We start from the raw sequence: 16,622 nt of genomic DNA, 5'->3' as shown, positions 1-16,622 counted from the left end.
CATTTCCCCAAGCTCTGCTGAGCCATCAGGTACAACCCAAATCACTCTGTGGGACCAGGGCAGCAGATCCCAGGCATGGGACAGGGATGCTCCCCTGGGAAGTCACCTCCATTGCCCATGGGACTCACAAAATCTGCTTCTAAAGACCCCAACATCCAAAAAACTCCACATTAAAAGTCTTTAATTTGGGGTTTCCCTTCTCCATCTGTCTGCTGTCACTAGGCAGCTGCTCCACTTACACACCCTTCTGATGAGTATAAATTTTCTCCTGATTCCCAGCCTAAAGAGGAAGTTATTTCCATTTATTCTTCTGCAAGTACTGGGAGCTTGTACCTGCTTTGCTCTTTCACTCCTGGTGTGCACATAAAATGCCAAAGCCAAGAGCATTTCCTTGTTTAAATCATGTCATTTGTCCTTATTATTTCTTTCCCATAAAATTGCATGGATTCGGTGCTGGCTCAACACTCAGAATATTGACAGCACAAAGTCCAGTTCTTACACTGACCTCTCCAAGTTTTGGACCAAGCTTGCAAAGAAGGAAATACAGCAAAGAAATTCCAAACAGGGGCCCTAATAAAGGTAATAAAATGCCACCTGTGTTTGCTGCATGGAAGAATAGTGCTGCTTATTAAATCATTACAAACAATTAAAGCAGCAGAGGGGAGGAAGACAGCGCTATCGTTTCCAGCTCCCCAGCCCTCTGCCACTGGCAGGAATTTCATAAAGCACAAATCTCCCAGCAGAAATACCTCAGCAATTGATTTGCTGCTCGTGGAACACAGCAGGCACACACCCTGGTTTTCCTGACCAGAAAAGTAGAATTTGCCTCGATGTTTTTCCCTCGATGTTTTGTGATGTCAAATCCCCCTCCCTGCCCTGAAGTGACATGTTTCTGTAGGGTGACAGCCCTCTGGAGAGGCACAGAGAGCTTTGTGTCAGTGTAAGGGATCCCCACAAGGGCAGATCCCTAATTCAGGCTCCATCTCTGCTTACATGCAGTTCCTAGCAGAAAATTCATTGCATTTCCCCAGAACAGGTAATTTCAAGCACAGAGCTGTTCTGCCTTCCACAAAAGCAGCGTGCCAGGGATTGCTTTGGAGACCAGCATCAGGAAACACAGCAACACCTAACAGCCAGGACCATCCAAACCCACTTATCAGCTCACCCCCACATCTCCTGGACTCACTTGAATGCCCAGGAGAGTCTGAAGAGCCAACTGTTTTCTAAGAAATGGTTGTGCAATCAAAAGGTAAATGACAGGGACAACCAACCCCACACAGGTGCCCCAGGCAGGAGAAAGAGCAGGAGGGATCCATCCCTTACTGACAGAGGTGCAGCTCAAGTGATGCTCTCTCACTGTTTGGGTTGTCTTTGTTACTTTTACATTAAAAACACATCCTCTCAGGAGACAGTCTCATTTAAATCTTCTACCTCTTTAGCTTTGTACACTCAGCCCATTACATTGAAAGATTTTATCTTAATTTCTTCTCCAGGAAAGAAGTAATTGATCTTTTATTTGTGGCACTTTAAATTGGCATGTTGACTACAAAAATCCACTGCTCATCACATCAAAAGTTGATCCAATGGTGCCAATTACTCCAGTAATGGGGATCTTTAGAGGGACGGGTGGAAAGGAACAGGATCAAAATGGATGGGTCTTCTCAGAGGAAGAAGCAGCATCTGGGAAGGCAGCACAGCTTTAAATTAGGATATCTGCTGTGCATGGCAAGACAAAACACAGCCCATTCCTCATCCTGGCTCTGGATGTGGTTCAACCCAGTCATCCCCAGCTCTGGAGGTGTGGTGGAGTCTGATGCTCACTCCCCTGGCAAATGACAGAGCTGAGCTGATCTCAGCCTGGAATCCCTGAGGGTTGACAGCAAGGACTCCTACCAGATGTAACTTGTATTTGCAACAAGCACAGCATCCACTGGCAGGGAATGATTTGCTCTTCATCCTTCCCACTCTCCAGGTATTTCTCTAGGAAAATCCACTCTCTAATGGGGACAAAGCAGTAGATATGGAAGGCTCTGTGTGCCCCAAAAAGCCACCAGCCTGTTCACCCCACAGCTTTGCCACTCACAGCCACCAGCTCTGCACAGAGCAGGCAGCAAACTGGTGACTACTGGCACTGCCTGTGGTCTGAACTGGGAATGGTGGATCACCATCAAGCTGCAAGTGTTTTCTAGTGGGAAGTATTTTACCCAGTTCCATACAGATTCTGGTTCTGGGTCAGCCCCACAGCAGCTTTGGGGAGTGTTTAGGTCAACAGGATCTCCCCAGGCTGCAGCTGGAGCTTGGGGCCTCCTTCCAAACTACAGCACAGTAAAAAAGATATACGAAGGTCACAATGAAAAATCCTCTGCTTAGCCTTCTTTAGTGTCTCTCAACTCCTAATTCTGATTGTAAAATGCTATTTAGGAAGATCAGACTGATCAAAATCAGGACACCTTTGTGGATTTTTGTAAAAATGTGTTTTGAAGCTTTAAGATGACGGATTTTCACTGAAGTTGTTATTCCTCTTACAAGTTTTTCAGCATCCTGTTGTTTTGACTTTCCACTCTTATCTCCTGCCAACTTTTACCTGCCCAGAGCCAATTGTTTTGCTGACAGCTGCCATGCCCATGTGCCATTTTCTGAGCATCACCTGCATGAAGCCTCAGGGGCTCACTAAGGAAAACTCACTCCTTCATATTCTTTGCAGAACCAGGGAAGATCCTGCTTGGAAGATCTCTTGCCCAATAGAAAAAAAGAGTTTTTTATTCAAACCTACTCTATGTGCCATCACTGATGTATTTTTGACTCAAAGAAATTTGTTTATTTTCTGTTCTTAAATCAGGAGTGAGCAGCTCCATGAGCAGCACCACAGCAGAGGAAACACAAAGAGGCTGTTACTCAAACGCCATCTCTGAAGAGGTTGTGCTCTGCTTTTCAGATGAGATTAAGAGCTCAATTACAGTAGAGAAAAAGGCTTTCATTAAATCACACATAGAACATAGTAAGGACAAATTACAAAGCTCTTCAGAAGCAAATCTGTGTCAGACTGCTGGGTAAGGAGGCCCTTTAGAGGAGGCCTTCAGAGGTCTCTCCTGCCCTTCTGAAGAAATGAGTCCTGCACACTTCATCTCACCATGTTTTTGAGGAAAGCTCACAACCAGAATCCTGTGGGGCATCCAGTGTGCAAATCCCATGGACAGAAATATCCACTGGCCTCTGGATTTGCAGATGTGAACCTGGAGGTGAGGGACTGGATGCTTTTCCCTCCCCAGAAACCCAAGGCACTGCATGGCAGAGCTCAAAGTGGCCAGCAAAGGGTTACCCAGAATCCTGCACCTGAGAAAGGGGAAGCCGAGGTTCAGTCACAGAGTCGTCACCACTTGATTTTGTTCCCTTGTTATTTTGCTCTCCTGGAATGTATTATGGTTAATTAAAGGCAGTTAGCTAATTGGATGGTAAGCAGATGCTGGTTAAAAAAAACCAAACCACTGTTCCCCTTTGAAATGTCAGATAGGAGATTAATTGAAATTCCCTTTGAAAAGATATCCCCAAACCTCCTAATCTGTTGATGGAAAAAGTCAAGGAAAAGTCAAGGAGAAAAGAAAGAACAATGTTTTTCAGGAGGTTTCACAACTGAGGCAACTGCAACCGCCATCAAGCATTAGGATTGAGGATTGTCATTGCCACACCAGGAAACCTTTCAAAGTCTCAAAATCTTCCACTGAACAGCAGTGCCAGAATGCCCCAAAGCTGAATAACAATCCCATGAAGGCATAATATTTCCACCAAGACCAGGATGAGATGAGTAGGAGAGGATGACTGGGGCTCTTCAAAAGCCAGACCTCAGAGCTGAGACAGGATTTAATCCTGATATCCCTCTGGTTATCCAGAAAAGGATCAAGACATGTGAGGGAGCTCAGAAAGCCAGAGTGCTCAAAAAAGCAGCATGTACACAGAAGGAAGAAGAGAAATGATACAGCTGGATGCTTCCTAATGCTCTTCTTTGGACCGACCTGGTGCAGTGAGTCACAGAAAACTTGCTCTAAACATGAGTGACAGAACTGAAAATGCTCACTGATAAGTGTGGAGAAATGGCTACATGACAGAGGTCATGTAGACATTCGCTTGTTAGCTGACCAGGGGCTGGGAAAGTACCAAACACAGCTAGTTTGAGTTTTGCACCTGCAAGATAGCGTGTCCTTGGGCCTAGCTGGGTATGATAACAAGTAGACAGAGAGACATGGGAAATAGGGAATGTAGGCCCAAACGAATGAGGAAGAGTTGATGGTATAGTTTAACCAATTGATCGCTTGGCTTACAGAATATTCATAAGCTTATTACTTGCTGTATAAGTGTCTGATGCTCTCTTCAATAAACGGAACTTGCTTATCACTCATATTTGAGTGTCCGAGTCTCCCCTCACTAACAAATGGCCCATCCCCGACAAAGGCCTCATTCTGCAACAAATGGTGCCTGAACAGCGACCCTATGGACCCTACAGACCCTACAGACCCTACGGACTTTACAGAAGATTTGGGCCTGCGAGCCATGGTCGGTACAGTATTTGGGTGTCAGTCCCGACGCAGCCCGGGAGGCACAAAAAGCGGGCCCTGCCTTAGGCGACCATACAGAGGAGTCTTGGAAAAAGGCGAAAGGGTGGGCTTCAGTGCCCTGGCAACCTCACAGGAGAGTCCAGCTGACTGAATGCCTGGCGACCTCACAGGAAAGTCCAGCTGATTGAATGCCGTCAACGTTTTGCAAAGGGTTGCAGCAGCGCTGACTATCAGGTTAGAAGGTAATGGAAAGGCAAGAGGCTAATCACCTTTTTAGATGCTTTTTAGAGAAACGAGGATTACAGGGTATAGATTTGCTTTTTAGAAAAGCGGGGACTATAGACTGTTGACTTGGGAAGAGAATTCCAGAGATTGCTGCATATACACTTGCAAAAACGTGCGTTATGGCGCTGGCACTGCAAGTATATGCACAGTGGGTCAGCGACCCTGCTGTGATGGCGGCAGCAGCCACGGCTCGGGGCACCTGTGGAGCTGTGCCACTCCGAACTCAGCATGGGCGCTGTGCCGTGGGGAGCAGCCACGGCGGGCAGCTCACCTGAGATGCTGCGCTGCAGCGGCGGTAGCGGCGGCAGCCGCAGGGGAAGCAGAGCCGCCACTGGGGGAGCGACCCGCGCCGCCATGGGTGCAGTGCTGGGTGCGGTGCACGCAGTGAGTCAGCCTGCCGGCGAGTCTCGCGAAACAAGGAGCCCAGCGCAGGGGGTTCACCCGCTCCGACACAAGCGGCGCAAGACCAGAGCGCTTTTCCAGTGCGAGCGCTTCTCCCTCCGCCCCGCAGCCAGCAGGGGCCTTAGTTTCGACTTGGCAACCTAAACAAACTGTACCTTAACAGACTCCAAGTATAGCTGCGCAGCTCAGCCGGCGCTGCCATGGACAGTGTCTCCAGGGCGCAAAACTTGGTGCGGCCAGCCGGCGCTCAGCGAGCAGCAATACGAACAGCCACAGAGCCCGAGCGAGGCGGGTGGTGCCGTGCCCGCGGTGCGGTGCGGTACGCACCAGAAAGGCTGGGTGTGCGGAACTCAGCGGCAGGCGGACAGCCCGTGGTGGGGGCCGCCGTGCCCTGCTGGCAGCCTGAAGCGACGGCGGCGACGGCGCAAAGACGGCGCAGCACGGTGGGGGGGGCCCACTGCCGTGGGGCTGCGACTCGCGCCGCCGAAATGCTGCGTTGCGTCCAGCAGCAACTCCGTTAACCCACTGCACCACAGCGACACGAGCAGCAGCGGCCCAATCCCAGGGCCTTCCAAGCGTGACTACTTTCCCACCTCCGCCCCGCGGCCGGCAAAAGCTTCAGTTTTAGACCTAACAGCCGTAATAAATGTGACTCTTGTCAAAAAAAGAAAAGATCCCTACTGCAATTAAGAAACCAGTGATAATAAATAAGCGACACCAAGGAGCATTACTATCAAGACGTTCCTCACCTAAGTTTTGTTCTTCCTGTCAGAGACTGTGAAATAGAATGAGTAGTGAATGCGTGGGCCAAATTTCGGCCGATTTGGCTTAGCATCCATTATTGCTGCCTTAAAATCACCTGTATTAACATAGACTTTAACATCAGAAGCCCAGATAACTCAGTCGGTGGAATATCAAACTCTGAAATTGTATTTTGAAAAATTTAAAAATGTTAAAGACATGTTAAAGCGATTGTATAAGCAAGATGTAATAAGTGTACTTTTTGTATTCTTTGAGCTTTGCTTGGATGTAGTAGATGTAAAAGCAAGCACTGAATTCAAAAGAATTTTTCCACAGCTATACCTTGGACAAACTCCTTATGTTTAGGTGCATTCAAGTGTAAAAATGCTGTAGCAAACACATGAAAGAAGTTGTTTTAGCTTAGTATTTTAGAGTCAGGCCTGTAAGTAAGTTATAGTAAATTCTACATTCTATTCTATTTCTGTAGTAGGTTCTATCTGTTGCTAATAGTTTAAGTTAAATTATCTATTTAGTGCCAATAAATGTTAAATACTGTTAAGGTTGTTTTGTTAAGTTTATGTCCTGTTAGGTTTAAGTGCTGTTCAGTTTAGTTTCTGTTAAATTTAGGTGTTATTAGGTTTAAGTGAAGTTAGATTCTGTTACATTTAAATTATATTAAGTTATGTAGAATTTAAAGTCAGTTGATTTCTGTTAAAATTAAGTTCTGTTAAATTTAAGTGATTTTACATGTAAGTTCTGTTGATTTGAAAATCTGTTAAGTTTAAGTTCTGTTAAGGCTAAGTTTTGTTAAGGTTAAGGTCTGTTAAACTTTAGTCATGGTAAGTTAAAGTTCGTTGAGATTAATTTCTGTTAAGTTTAAGTAAAGATAAGTTTAAGTGATGTTAAGTTCTGTTAAGTTTAAATATTTTAGGGTTAAGTATTTTAAGTCTAAGTGCTATTAAGTTTAAGTGATGTTATACAGATTTATGCTTTTATGCTAGGCATTTATTTTATGACTTTTGTGCAAGGTGTTGTCGTGAACATCAGAGAAACTCTAGTTAGAAAAGACAATCAGAAGCATTTGTGAGTAGAGCCACTCCTGTTTGAAGTATATCTGCTGTTTGAGAATGGAAAGCAAACTTACCAGACAATCGACGCAGATGAAACCTGCGCACATGTTGCTCCTGTAGCTTATTTTTGTAGGTTGTATTGGCACACCTGAGTTTTGTTTGAGCCTTGTAGCAGCATAGAATCCTTTTTGTATCTGTCTTATGGCATATCCTATAAATAGTGATAGCCTTTTCGGTTTGTCTCCCTGGCTTAGATCCCTTGTAAGAGAGAAACCTTGCTAGTGGAGAACACTGCTTGTAATGTAATAGTTGTTAGAATTGCCTATTCTTGTATTGCAAAGAGTATGACGCAGTTAACCCATCAAACCTTGCCTGTGCAACAAGAAAACAGGGGAATTTTGGAGAAATGGCTACATGACAGAGGTCACGTAGACATTTGCTTGTTAGCCAACCAGGAGCTGAGAAAGTACCGAACACAGCTAGTTTGAGTTTTGCACCTGCAAGATAGCGTGTCCTTGGGCCTAGCTGGGTATGATAACAAGTAGACAGAGAGACGTGGGAAATAGGGAATGTAGGCCCAAAGGAATGAGGAAGAGTTGATGGTATAGTTTAACCAATAGTTTGCTTGGCTTACAGAATATTCATAAGCTTATTACTTGCTGTATAGGTGTCTGATGCTCTCTTCAATAAACGGAACTTGCTTATCACTCATATTGAGTGTCCGAGTTTTCCCTTACCGACAAATGCCTCATCCCCGACAGAGGCCTCATTCTGCTACAGAGACCTATTCTACAAAGTTCCCTTAGCCAAGGTGCAAAGCTCTGTCCTTGGAACAAATCATCTAACCATGACCCACCATCTTCCTTAATTGGAGCTGTCAAATCTTTCATCTTTTGTATGCTTTTGTGGATGGATTCAGATTGATCAGAAAGGTTCATGCAACACAATCCTTCAAATTCCTCACAACCATGTCCATGTGCCTGTAAAAGAAAATCAATTGCTGCTCTGTTCTGTAAAGTTGCATGTCTGACAGCACTAACATCAGTCATCATGTCACTAATTGCAATGGAAGTAGCACTGTCTTCTTTCTTCAGACAACACCCCAATCGGTATAGTGGTTTCATGCCTCGCCCGAGGCAAGTTGACGGAGAAATCAAGTTGATGTACCTCATTTTGCAGGGCCCTAGGGTCTGAAATTGCTATTACAGTTTTCTTTTTAATGATGGGCACATCTTTTTTCTCTGTGTTTTCTCTTGATGGCTTACTTAACACTAGGTGCTATCACAGTGAGTTGTCTGATGCTACATGGGCCACATTTAATTTCTGAGGGAATGTCCTGCCAGGCTCTATCTCCACAAATGAGCCAATATTCTGTTGCTTATTGTCATGGGGACTCATCTAGGTCATCTACTCGTCAGCAGTTTCACCCTTAGGGGGCACTGGGGTAGTACAATTGCATGACAAACTTGAGTATCTGTCCTCAGGATGATGGGGAGTAACATTTAACTGTGGATCTCCCTGGTACTGAAACTCAGCACAAAATTCCATCACCAATGAACCAGGAATTCCAATTCTTGAGTTCAGAAGGTGCTTTAAGAGGATCAGGGGCCCAGTGATGCCAGCTGGTTATGGGATTGGTCTCGTTGGCAGCCTCACACCAATATTTGTCACCATTGGGTATTGGCTACTCCTTGCCTGGCACAGGCACACCGACCAAACAGGTTGCAAAGGGTTTGTCTGGGCTCAAATTGGTCAAACACATGGTGTCTGAGCCTGCTGACTTGGCTAAAGCAAGGCAAACATTCATTTTTGGTTGATCTACAGGCATGTATGCACAGCAAAAGCAAGCAAGCAAAACCAACAAGCGCCAGTATATCATTTGATCAAACTCGGTGTTCCTGTTCAGCTGTTTTTTGGCAAAAGCTTCCCCATCTATTTCAGTTCTCAAGCAAATCTTTTAGCACTTGTTCAGGGACTGGCCAACTATAGGGCACTAACCTTCAATTTTTACAAATTTGGATATCTTAGAATTCTTCGGAACACAATGGACACCACGCTTTTGCTGAAAGAGCTCTATGATACAAACCATTTCCACAGTCCAAAAATCAACATCAAACTCAAGATTTGTAGCTTTCACAGGTTGAACAGGGAATGTCTGGCATGAAACGTAGCTTCTCCGTGCAGCTCACGTCTGCGTGCTCATTTCCCTGCTGGTGGAATTGTCGCTGTGCTCTTTCACATCCTTCGTGGGGACCCACTTAGGTCCAGCACCTGTGCAAATACAAGCATACCCTTTGCCCCAAGCGATTAGTGCAAATGGTCCTTCAATTTGTCCTAACTGAAGGTTTCTGATCAAAACTGAAGGATTTTCTTTCAATTTTGCCTGTGTGCTGTTTGAAAAGTGCCTAAAAATTGGAGGATTAGGTCCTGCAAATGAGCTATTCGAAACATAAAGACGTCTAAAGCTTTGCTCAACCTCATCTGGGGTATTGCTTCGGCCATTCCCCCTTTTGTTGATCCAGAATGGGTTTTAGAGTGGTGCATCCTTTCAACAATTTCCTGACCTGTATGGGAATAGGGAATTCCAAAAGTGTGGCGAACACCCCAGTCCATCAAAAATGTGGCCAATTTTTGAGCTGTGTATGTGGGACCATTTGTCAGTTTTCATCTCGTGGGGGATCAGTTTGGCGAGCTGTGGACCCAGTGACACTGACAAGGACAAAAGCAAAAGACGAGAGGCGCTCTCTCTTCCCGGGACCAAAATCCCACAGCTTTAATGGAGAACAGCTCCAGGAGAGAAAAGGAGTGTCCAAGGGAGGAAAGAGGATGTCCAGGGGAGGAAAGAGAGCGTCCACCTCGTGGCAGAAGACTTTAAACCCTTGGGGAAGGGGGTGGTAGAAAGGAACTGCCATAGTTCAACATGATAAATCACCACACTGTAGTTTTCTGCATAAATTGCTGCACTTGTTGCAAACAAAATCCTAAAATCTCCCCAAACACAACCGTGCAGTCCCAAATGACCACAGTGTGGGAGAAAAACCACTCAACCCCGCTGCATACCCAAGCACCAGGTGTCAACAGGGAGCACCAACCCCTGCAATTAGAAAGTCCACACACACAGGCTCACGGGAAAAGGAGTATCTCTTTACGAGGGGACAGAGTGCTCACTTTTCTCAACACAACACACACCATAAATCACAACAGATCCATCCACATCACCTTCCTCAAACATTCACACACTTAAAACACAACCACAATTACAACACACAGGAAAAATTGCAGCAATAAAACAGGATTTGCTCAATTCACCCCCAGAATTGCTAGCAGGTCCTTATTGACACAGCAAATGCTTTCTGCCAGCAGCCAGACCCAAACCCAAACGGTACAGGTGTACGTTGTGCACAGGACATCTCTGTGTGACTTGTGAACAGCCCTTCCCCTGTGTATGCCTTACAGGTTACTTTATACAGAGTTAAACGTTCCCTTTCTCCTCAGTCCCAGCAGTCTTGTCTGTCGCCCACGAGGAACAGCCGAGAGCGGAGGTGCCTCCAGGAAAGGAATGTCCTGGCAGCACCCAGAGACATCCAGAGCTCGGTTGTTCTCGCTGGAGCAGAGAGGCGTTCCTGCTGCGGTCACCAAATGAGGTGTGGAATAGAACTCACCACAGTTAAAGGTAGAAGGTGGTATGTTTATTACAGCCAGGCACACGAGGAGTTGTCTCCTAAAGACATGTGTGAAGAATCACTGCCTCTCTACTATCTAAAAAAGTCTTACATATTAATATAATTCCCAAAATTATTAATACATATTCATTAGGTAACCCCACCTGCTCCCTTTGTATTCAAATGTATTATAACTGAGTCCAAAGTTCCTTCACATTTGCGGATTCTTTCACTTCAAATGGGTTGGTGGCTTTTAAAGTGGCAAATGGTCTCCTTCTGATGAAGGCCAAGATGTCTTCCTCAATTTGACCTCTTTCCTTATGACCTGTTGGCAGGCTTTCGCACCCCTTGGCTATAGCTGAAGTTTTGGGGCCCAGGTGCAGGCTACAGTCCTCTTCTTTGTCACAAAGAAATCTGCATCCCATCCTGCTTCTTTAAACATAGTAAAGACAGGCAAGTGATATATTAGCCTAGCCTTAACTACCTTATCTGCTAAAAATTAACCATCCCTTATTATTTCTACTCTTCTTGCTATACTCTTTCCCCCAAACTAAATCTTACTAAAATGTTAACTCTTCCAGTTCTTTTAAATCTTTGATTCATTGGCCTCATCTCACATGTCAGCCATGTGTGAGCCGATGCCATAACTGGGAAATTCCACTCTTGAGCAGGAGATGTAAGGCCTGGTTCTGAGCTGGAAGGGTGAGAAGGATGAGATGCACAGCGTTTTGATCCAGGGGATGTCCTGAAAGTGCACTGCCTACCTGCCCCTGCTGCTGAGCACCACGCTCCATCTCCTTCTCCTGCTCAGCAAATTTTTAGGAATCCAGGGCTTGGTATGTATTATTTGCTACTGCAACAAATAGAATGAATTTGCTTTCCAATCCCAGTTTTGTCCTGGGTTATTTTGTGCATGGGTCTCCTCCTGAACCCCTGTCAAAGACCGGCAGGGATCTACAGGACGCTCCTATTTTCATGACAGTAAATTTGGAGAAGTGATTTAAGTATCAATAAGTCAATAAGTATCAATGAGTAAATCAAATAATTTGGGGGAATATTTAGCCTGTGAGTTTCAGCAAAGTAGTGAATATGTCTTAGATCCAAGGATACAAAGCAGTAAGTGAGATTGCTGGGGGTGCATGTGTTAGGGATGTGATTCCCCACACACCCAATGCTGAGATCAAGGATTGCCTCTCTTCTAACCCTGAGCTGGCAGCAGGGATCGGGCCCTGCTTGGTAACATTCATTTTGAAGACCTATGTTGAGCAGGTAAGAATGGTCAAAATGAAATCTTTTCCAGCTGTTTCCCTTTGATTTACCTGTTTGAGGGTTAAAATTCTGTGCTGCAGGTGTCCTGGGTGTGTGCAGAGCAGTGCAGCCCCAGAAACTCCTTGGCTTGCCCACAAGTCGTCATGCCTTGTTGCCAGGTATGCCCAGCTGTGGCAGCAGAAGGAGCCCGCAGCACAGTGGGCACCGTGCCCTGCCCAGCCGGGGTCTCTGGCACAGAGCAGCAGCAGCGCCAGCGCCGTTGAACCCGCTCATGCCTTGGCTTCCCCTGGCACACAGAAGCCTCTGGAAATCAGCACCGCCAGTGGCATTCCCAGCTTGGAGCAGCTGCTGCTGGTGGGCAGATGCTGCCAGTTCGACTGCTGCCAAAGGGGAAGAAAGGCAGAGATGTACCCGCAGCGGAGCCCTTGGTGTGTCCAATAAAGGTGCAAACATGTGGGGAGATTTGTTAGGAAGCATTTCAGCTGTGATGCCAACAGTGGCTTCTCTCCTGGTTCTGTGTGTTCTAGACAAGTAATGCAATGGTTGGTTCTGACAATTAAAGAAGCAGATGTTATGTGGATGTTCAAATGTGTAGTGATGGTATTGTAATATATCCTCACATAGTCCTCTTTCTCGTCCCCCTTGTAATAGCCTTGGTAGTCAGGGCATTTGGGGAGGGCTGGCTTGTGACCAGCAGGCAGGGTGTAACAACACCTGACCTCCAGTCAGGATGCAAGAAAGTAATCTCCGCCAATGGACAGCAGAGAGAGAGTTGATTGACAAAACTTTTGGAGGGGCTAAGGGTATAAAAGGCAGAGCATCCTTTTTGTAGATGAGCACATGGCTGCTAGTCACAGAGACTCCCAATGCTGCAATTTTTCCTTAGTCAGTCCTTTGTTGAGGTTTACTAAATCTTTAAAATTTTAAAAGTGAGAGTCATTTCTCACATGTGCAATGCTGTGGGCCATTGTCTTGGTCTGGTTTCCTTTGCTTGTGTCCCATCTGAGTGCTCAGCTGGGGTACAGGCTGTAGGTGCTTGGGGCACTTTTGGAGTTCCTCTTGGATCCCCTGAACAACAGGGTTTGGCCCATGAGGGGAATTTTTGCTGCTTTGTGACAGAGAAGAATTTCCCAGGCTCTTTTGTGTTTGCTGTAGGAAATGTTGGTTATTGCTTTGCATAACCTCACAGACCAACAGAGAGCTGTCCCTTTGTGATGTCAGGGCACGGTTGCCACCTTGTCGTAGTGACATCAGAAGGTTGCCTTGGTGCACGGAAGGCCTGAGTGTCAGAGCAGCCCTAGTGCTTGCTCACATCAGGAGAACTTTCCTGGTTGGCGCCTTTGTAAATGGGTAGCTGCCCACTGACAGGAGTCTTGTGTTTTCCTTTGTTGTGGCGAACTCCCACAACACTGCTACCATGTTTCACCATCTGGCCACGGCAGCTTTTGCTGCTTATGGTGTTTGTTTTTCCACGTATTATGTGACACACTTCTTTCATAAGTACAGGTTTCAATTCTACTTAGGCTAGGGTGTATCCTAACCTGACTTTTGTATGTCTTCCTGCTCTTTCTTGATGGCTGAGTTTCTGATTTTGAAAGAGAAAGAGCATTAGGATGCCAGTGGTTTGGTAAAGCTCCTGTCAAGAGGTTCAGCTAAAAAGGGGGTGTCTGTAGCCACAGGGGCAGCATTTGCAGGGGAACCTGCAGGGCTCCGTTCCCTCCACGGGAGAGTCTGTGGCAGCAGAGTCTGTCATTTCCTCAGGTTGCTGGGTCAAGCAGGACACCTTTGAAAATGTAGACTGGCAGAGCTTCTTGGAAGGCCTTCTAAAAACTCTGCAGTTGTTCCCAGAATTCAGAGAAAGCTTCTTTCTTTTTAAATTTTGTCATGAAAGAATTTGACTGTCTAACTTAATAACCTTTTACTGAGTGCTAAAATAGTTATTCCCTTTGAAAGGAAGTGCAAACTCTAAAGCAGTGAGTGTCTGCTCCTGAACCCTAGAGGTGCTGCTGTGCTCTTCCAAAATCGAACTGCCGCTGCTCAGGGGAATTTTGGAAAGCTTTTCTGGGCAACTGTTTCCTGCAAGTTAATGAGAATTAGTGCATGTAACTGAAAAAAACAAAAAAGGACCTGAAGGAGAGGATTTCAGAAGCTGTTTTATGTCTTTGGTAGAACAGGAGCATTGAGTGTTAAAGAAGAATTTGCATTTTCTTGGTCATATTTGTATTCATTTACTGGCAAAACAGGCCAAAGTGTAGGCACAAGCAAGAATATTGTCCTGATCCCTTGCTGGCTGTGTGAATGAAATGTGTCTCCTGGAGGCATGTTGTGAAACGGGAAATCATCCCTGTTTGGGATGACTTGTTCTGTGGGATTCAGCAGCCCAGGCAGTTTTATGAGAGCATCTGGTTCATTTTCCCTTCCCACTACAGGACACCTGAAGCGTGTATTCAGCAGTGCTGAAGAACCGTGAGGTGAGTGAGAAAGGGACATTTCATGTTCCTGGTGCTTAAGAATTGTAGAGGAAGATGTGAGCTTGGCCACTAGCAGCAGACTGTAGAGGGCCAGCTAGGAAGGGCAAAAGAAAATCCATTTTCATGCCTGCAAGAAAAATAACAAAGGCAGAAATGGATATTTTTTGATTTCTATATCAGAGCTTTGAAGAACTACAAACCTAATTTTGCAGAGAGAACCTTGCTTGCTGATGGCAGATAGGGTGGAATATATACATAGGAGGGACTTCCTGTACAGTTGAATTAGGCCATTTTAATTTAAACAGAGTCCCTTAGAATTCTGTTCCTATCAAACTTTATGATGTCTACTTAGAAGATGTGATTATAGAACAGGAAGGCCATCTTGCCATGGTGTCGGAGAATGACTTAAAGAAAAGGCCATGAGACATAAAATTGAGAGAAAAGTATAAGGGAAAAGTAAGGCCATTTCTAACAGTTCTCAGCCTTCTGACTTGTATAAACAATTAGACTCTCTCAGGCATCATTCTATAAACAATAAAGTTCTCAGCTTGTCTTCCCATGGCAAGCAGAACACCGTCCTTGGGAAGGCCTGTTATCCTGAGAACAGATGTAGAGGTTTTGGGAACACTAGTTTCTGTTTTAGTTTCTGGTTTCTGTTTTGGTTTCTGTCTTTAATAAACAATTGTAGGTATTCTAAAACAAAGGGAGTGGTTAGAAATTTCTCTGTTAGCCTATCATGACATTGGATTACAGAATATTCATGGCGTTCGTTAGCACTGTTATTTAAGGTGATTGATTGATCAATAAAGTTGGAGTTCGATGCATTACCAGGATGGTCGTTCTCCCCTTCACTTCAATATATGGTGACCTCCGACCGTGATAGCGAACACCACGGGGAAGCGAACGCCACGTGAAGTGAAGCCAGGTTCGGGTTCCGTAAGATCGAAACTGCAGCCGGAACGGCGAAAAAGCGCGGAAGACAAAGCGGAGGGTAACCCGCCGGCCCGCGCCGCGCTGCGAGCGACTATACAGATAGGCTCGTCCGAGACATGCGGCCGCGACCTTGATTTGAAGAGCTGCAACGTGCGCACATAGGTATGGAAAGGCAAGCCGCATACGAACTTTTTATTACCCTTTTGCAAAAACGGCAAATTAATGGACTAGATTTACAGAAAGATTTACCGGGTCTTTTAGTTTATGGCCTAGAAAGGGGGATCTTTATAAATCCTCACACAGTTCACGAATTGTTGGAGTGGCGTAGATTTGGTGATTTATTGTGGCAGGCTACGTTAGATGATGATAAAACTGCTAAGAAGTGGGGTAAATTATGGCGGGTCGTTAACACCGAACTGTTGCGGATTCAAGCTGAAAAAAGGGCTGCTCACCAGGCTACTGCCGCTTACGATCGTAACAAAGAATGTGATCAAGATAGGGAATTTGATAAGAACGCGGGAATTCCTCTTGGCCCCGCGACGCGGACAGTTTTATTACCTGCCTCACCACCTCCTTCGGAAAGCCAGGCTATGAGTCATACTATGAGCCAGGCGCAGTCCGCCTCGCTGCCCGCCGCGCAGCCCCCCTTAACGGGCCAGCCTACAAGCCCGGCTACGAGCCAGCCTACAAACCAGGCTACGCAGACGGCTTTAGTACCCGCGTCGCAGCCCCCCCTAACGAGCCAAGCTCCGCGGGGTGCCCTGTTGTCTGCTTTGCCGCAGGCTACACAGAGCACCTCTGACTCTCCCGTACCTGCTGCGTCTCAGCAGCTGGGGCCAGATACGTGTACTCCGTTCCCGACAAGCAATCAGCCGGTCCCTGGGTCGGAAATCGGCTTGGCGGCGGCGATTGCGAGGGAAAGACGGGACGCGTGGGCTGCCCTGGCCAAAGATGCAATTGACAAGGGAGATCAAGAGCTGATAAGTTCGGCTCGAGAACTGGCTTGTCCGGTTGTCTTTAACCCCCAGCCTGGAAGAGGTTTTCAAGCCACAATTAGCGCTCTTGACTGGAAGCTGTTATCTCAGTTGCGAGCTACTGTTAGTCAGTTTGGCTTTAAGAGTGAACCAGCTAAGCAAATGCTCGATTATATTTTTGACACCAGTATCCTTCTTGTTAATGATTGTCGTGGGATAGTTAAATTAATTTTTACTCAACATCAACAATTGCTGTTTAACGCCC

General features: G+C 45.9%; 1 protein-coding gene across 1 annotated transcript in view; it reads left to right on the top strand.

The window, feature by feature from the left end:
- Window positions 1-5,437: 5,437 nt before the first annotated feature.
- The window catches only part of LOC128948607 (serine/threonine-protein kinase pim-1-like), a gene marked incomplete at its 3' end in the record, with an annotated part of 38,092 nt that continues 26,907 nt past the window's right edge, over window positions 5,438-16,622 (top strand). Inside the window, exon 1 of the mRNA XM_054293378.1 lies at window positions 5,438-5,680. Within this exon, the coding sequence (XP_054149353.1) occupies window positions 5,438-5,680 (243 nt within the window). The remainder of the gene's footprint in view (window positions 5,681-16,622) is intronic.

Source organism: Melozone crissalis, unplaced genomic scaffold (genome assembly GCF_028551555.1).
Source record: "Melozone crissalis strain CALT ecotype California unplaced genomic scaffold, PUWL_Pcris_2 ptg000139l_1, whole genome shotgun sequence".
In the NCBI taxonomy this organism is placed as follows: domain Eukaryota; kingdom Metazoa; phylum Chordata; class Aves; order Passeriformes; family Passerellidae; genus Melozone; species Melozone crissalis.
The sequence above is the reverse complement of the archived record's forward strand: the minus strand, read 5'-3'. Positions and strand labels throughout refer to the sequence as shown.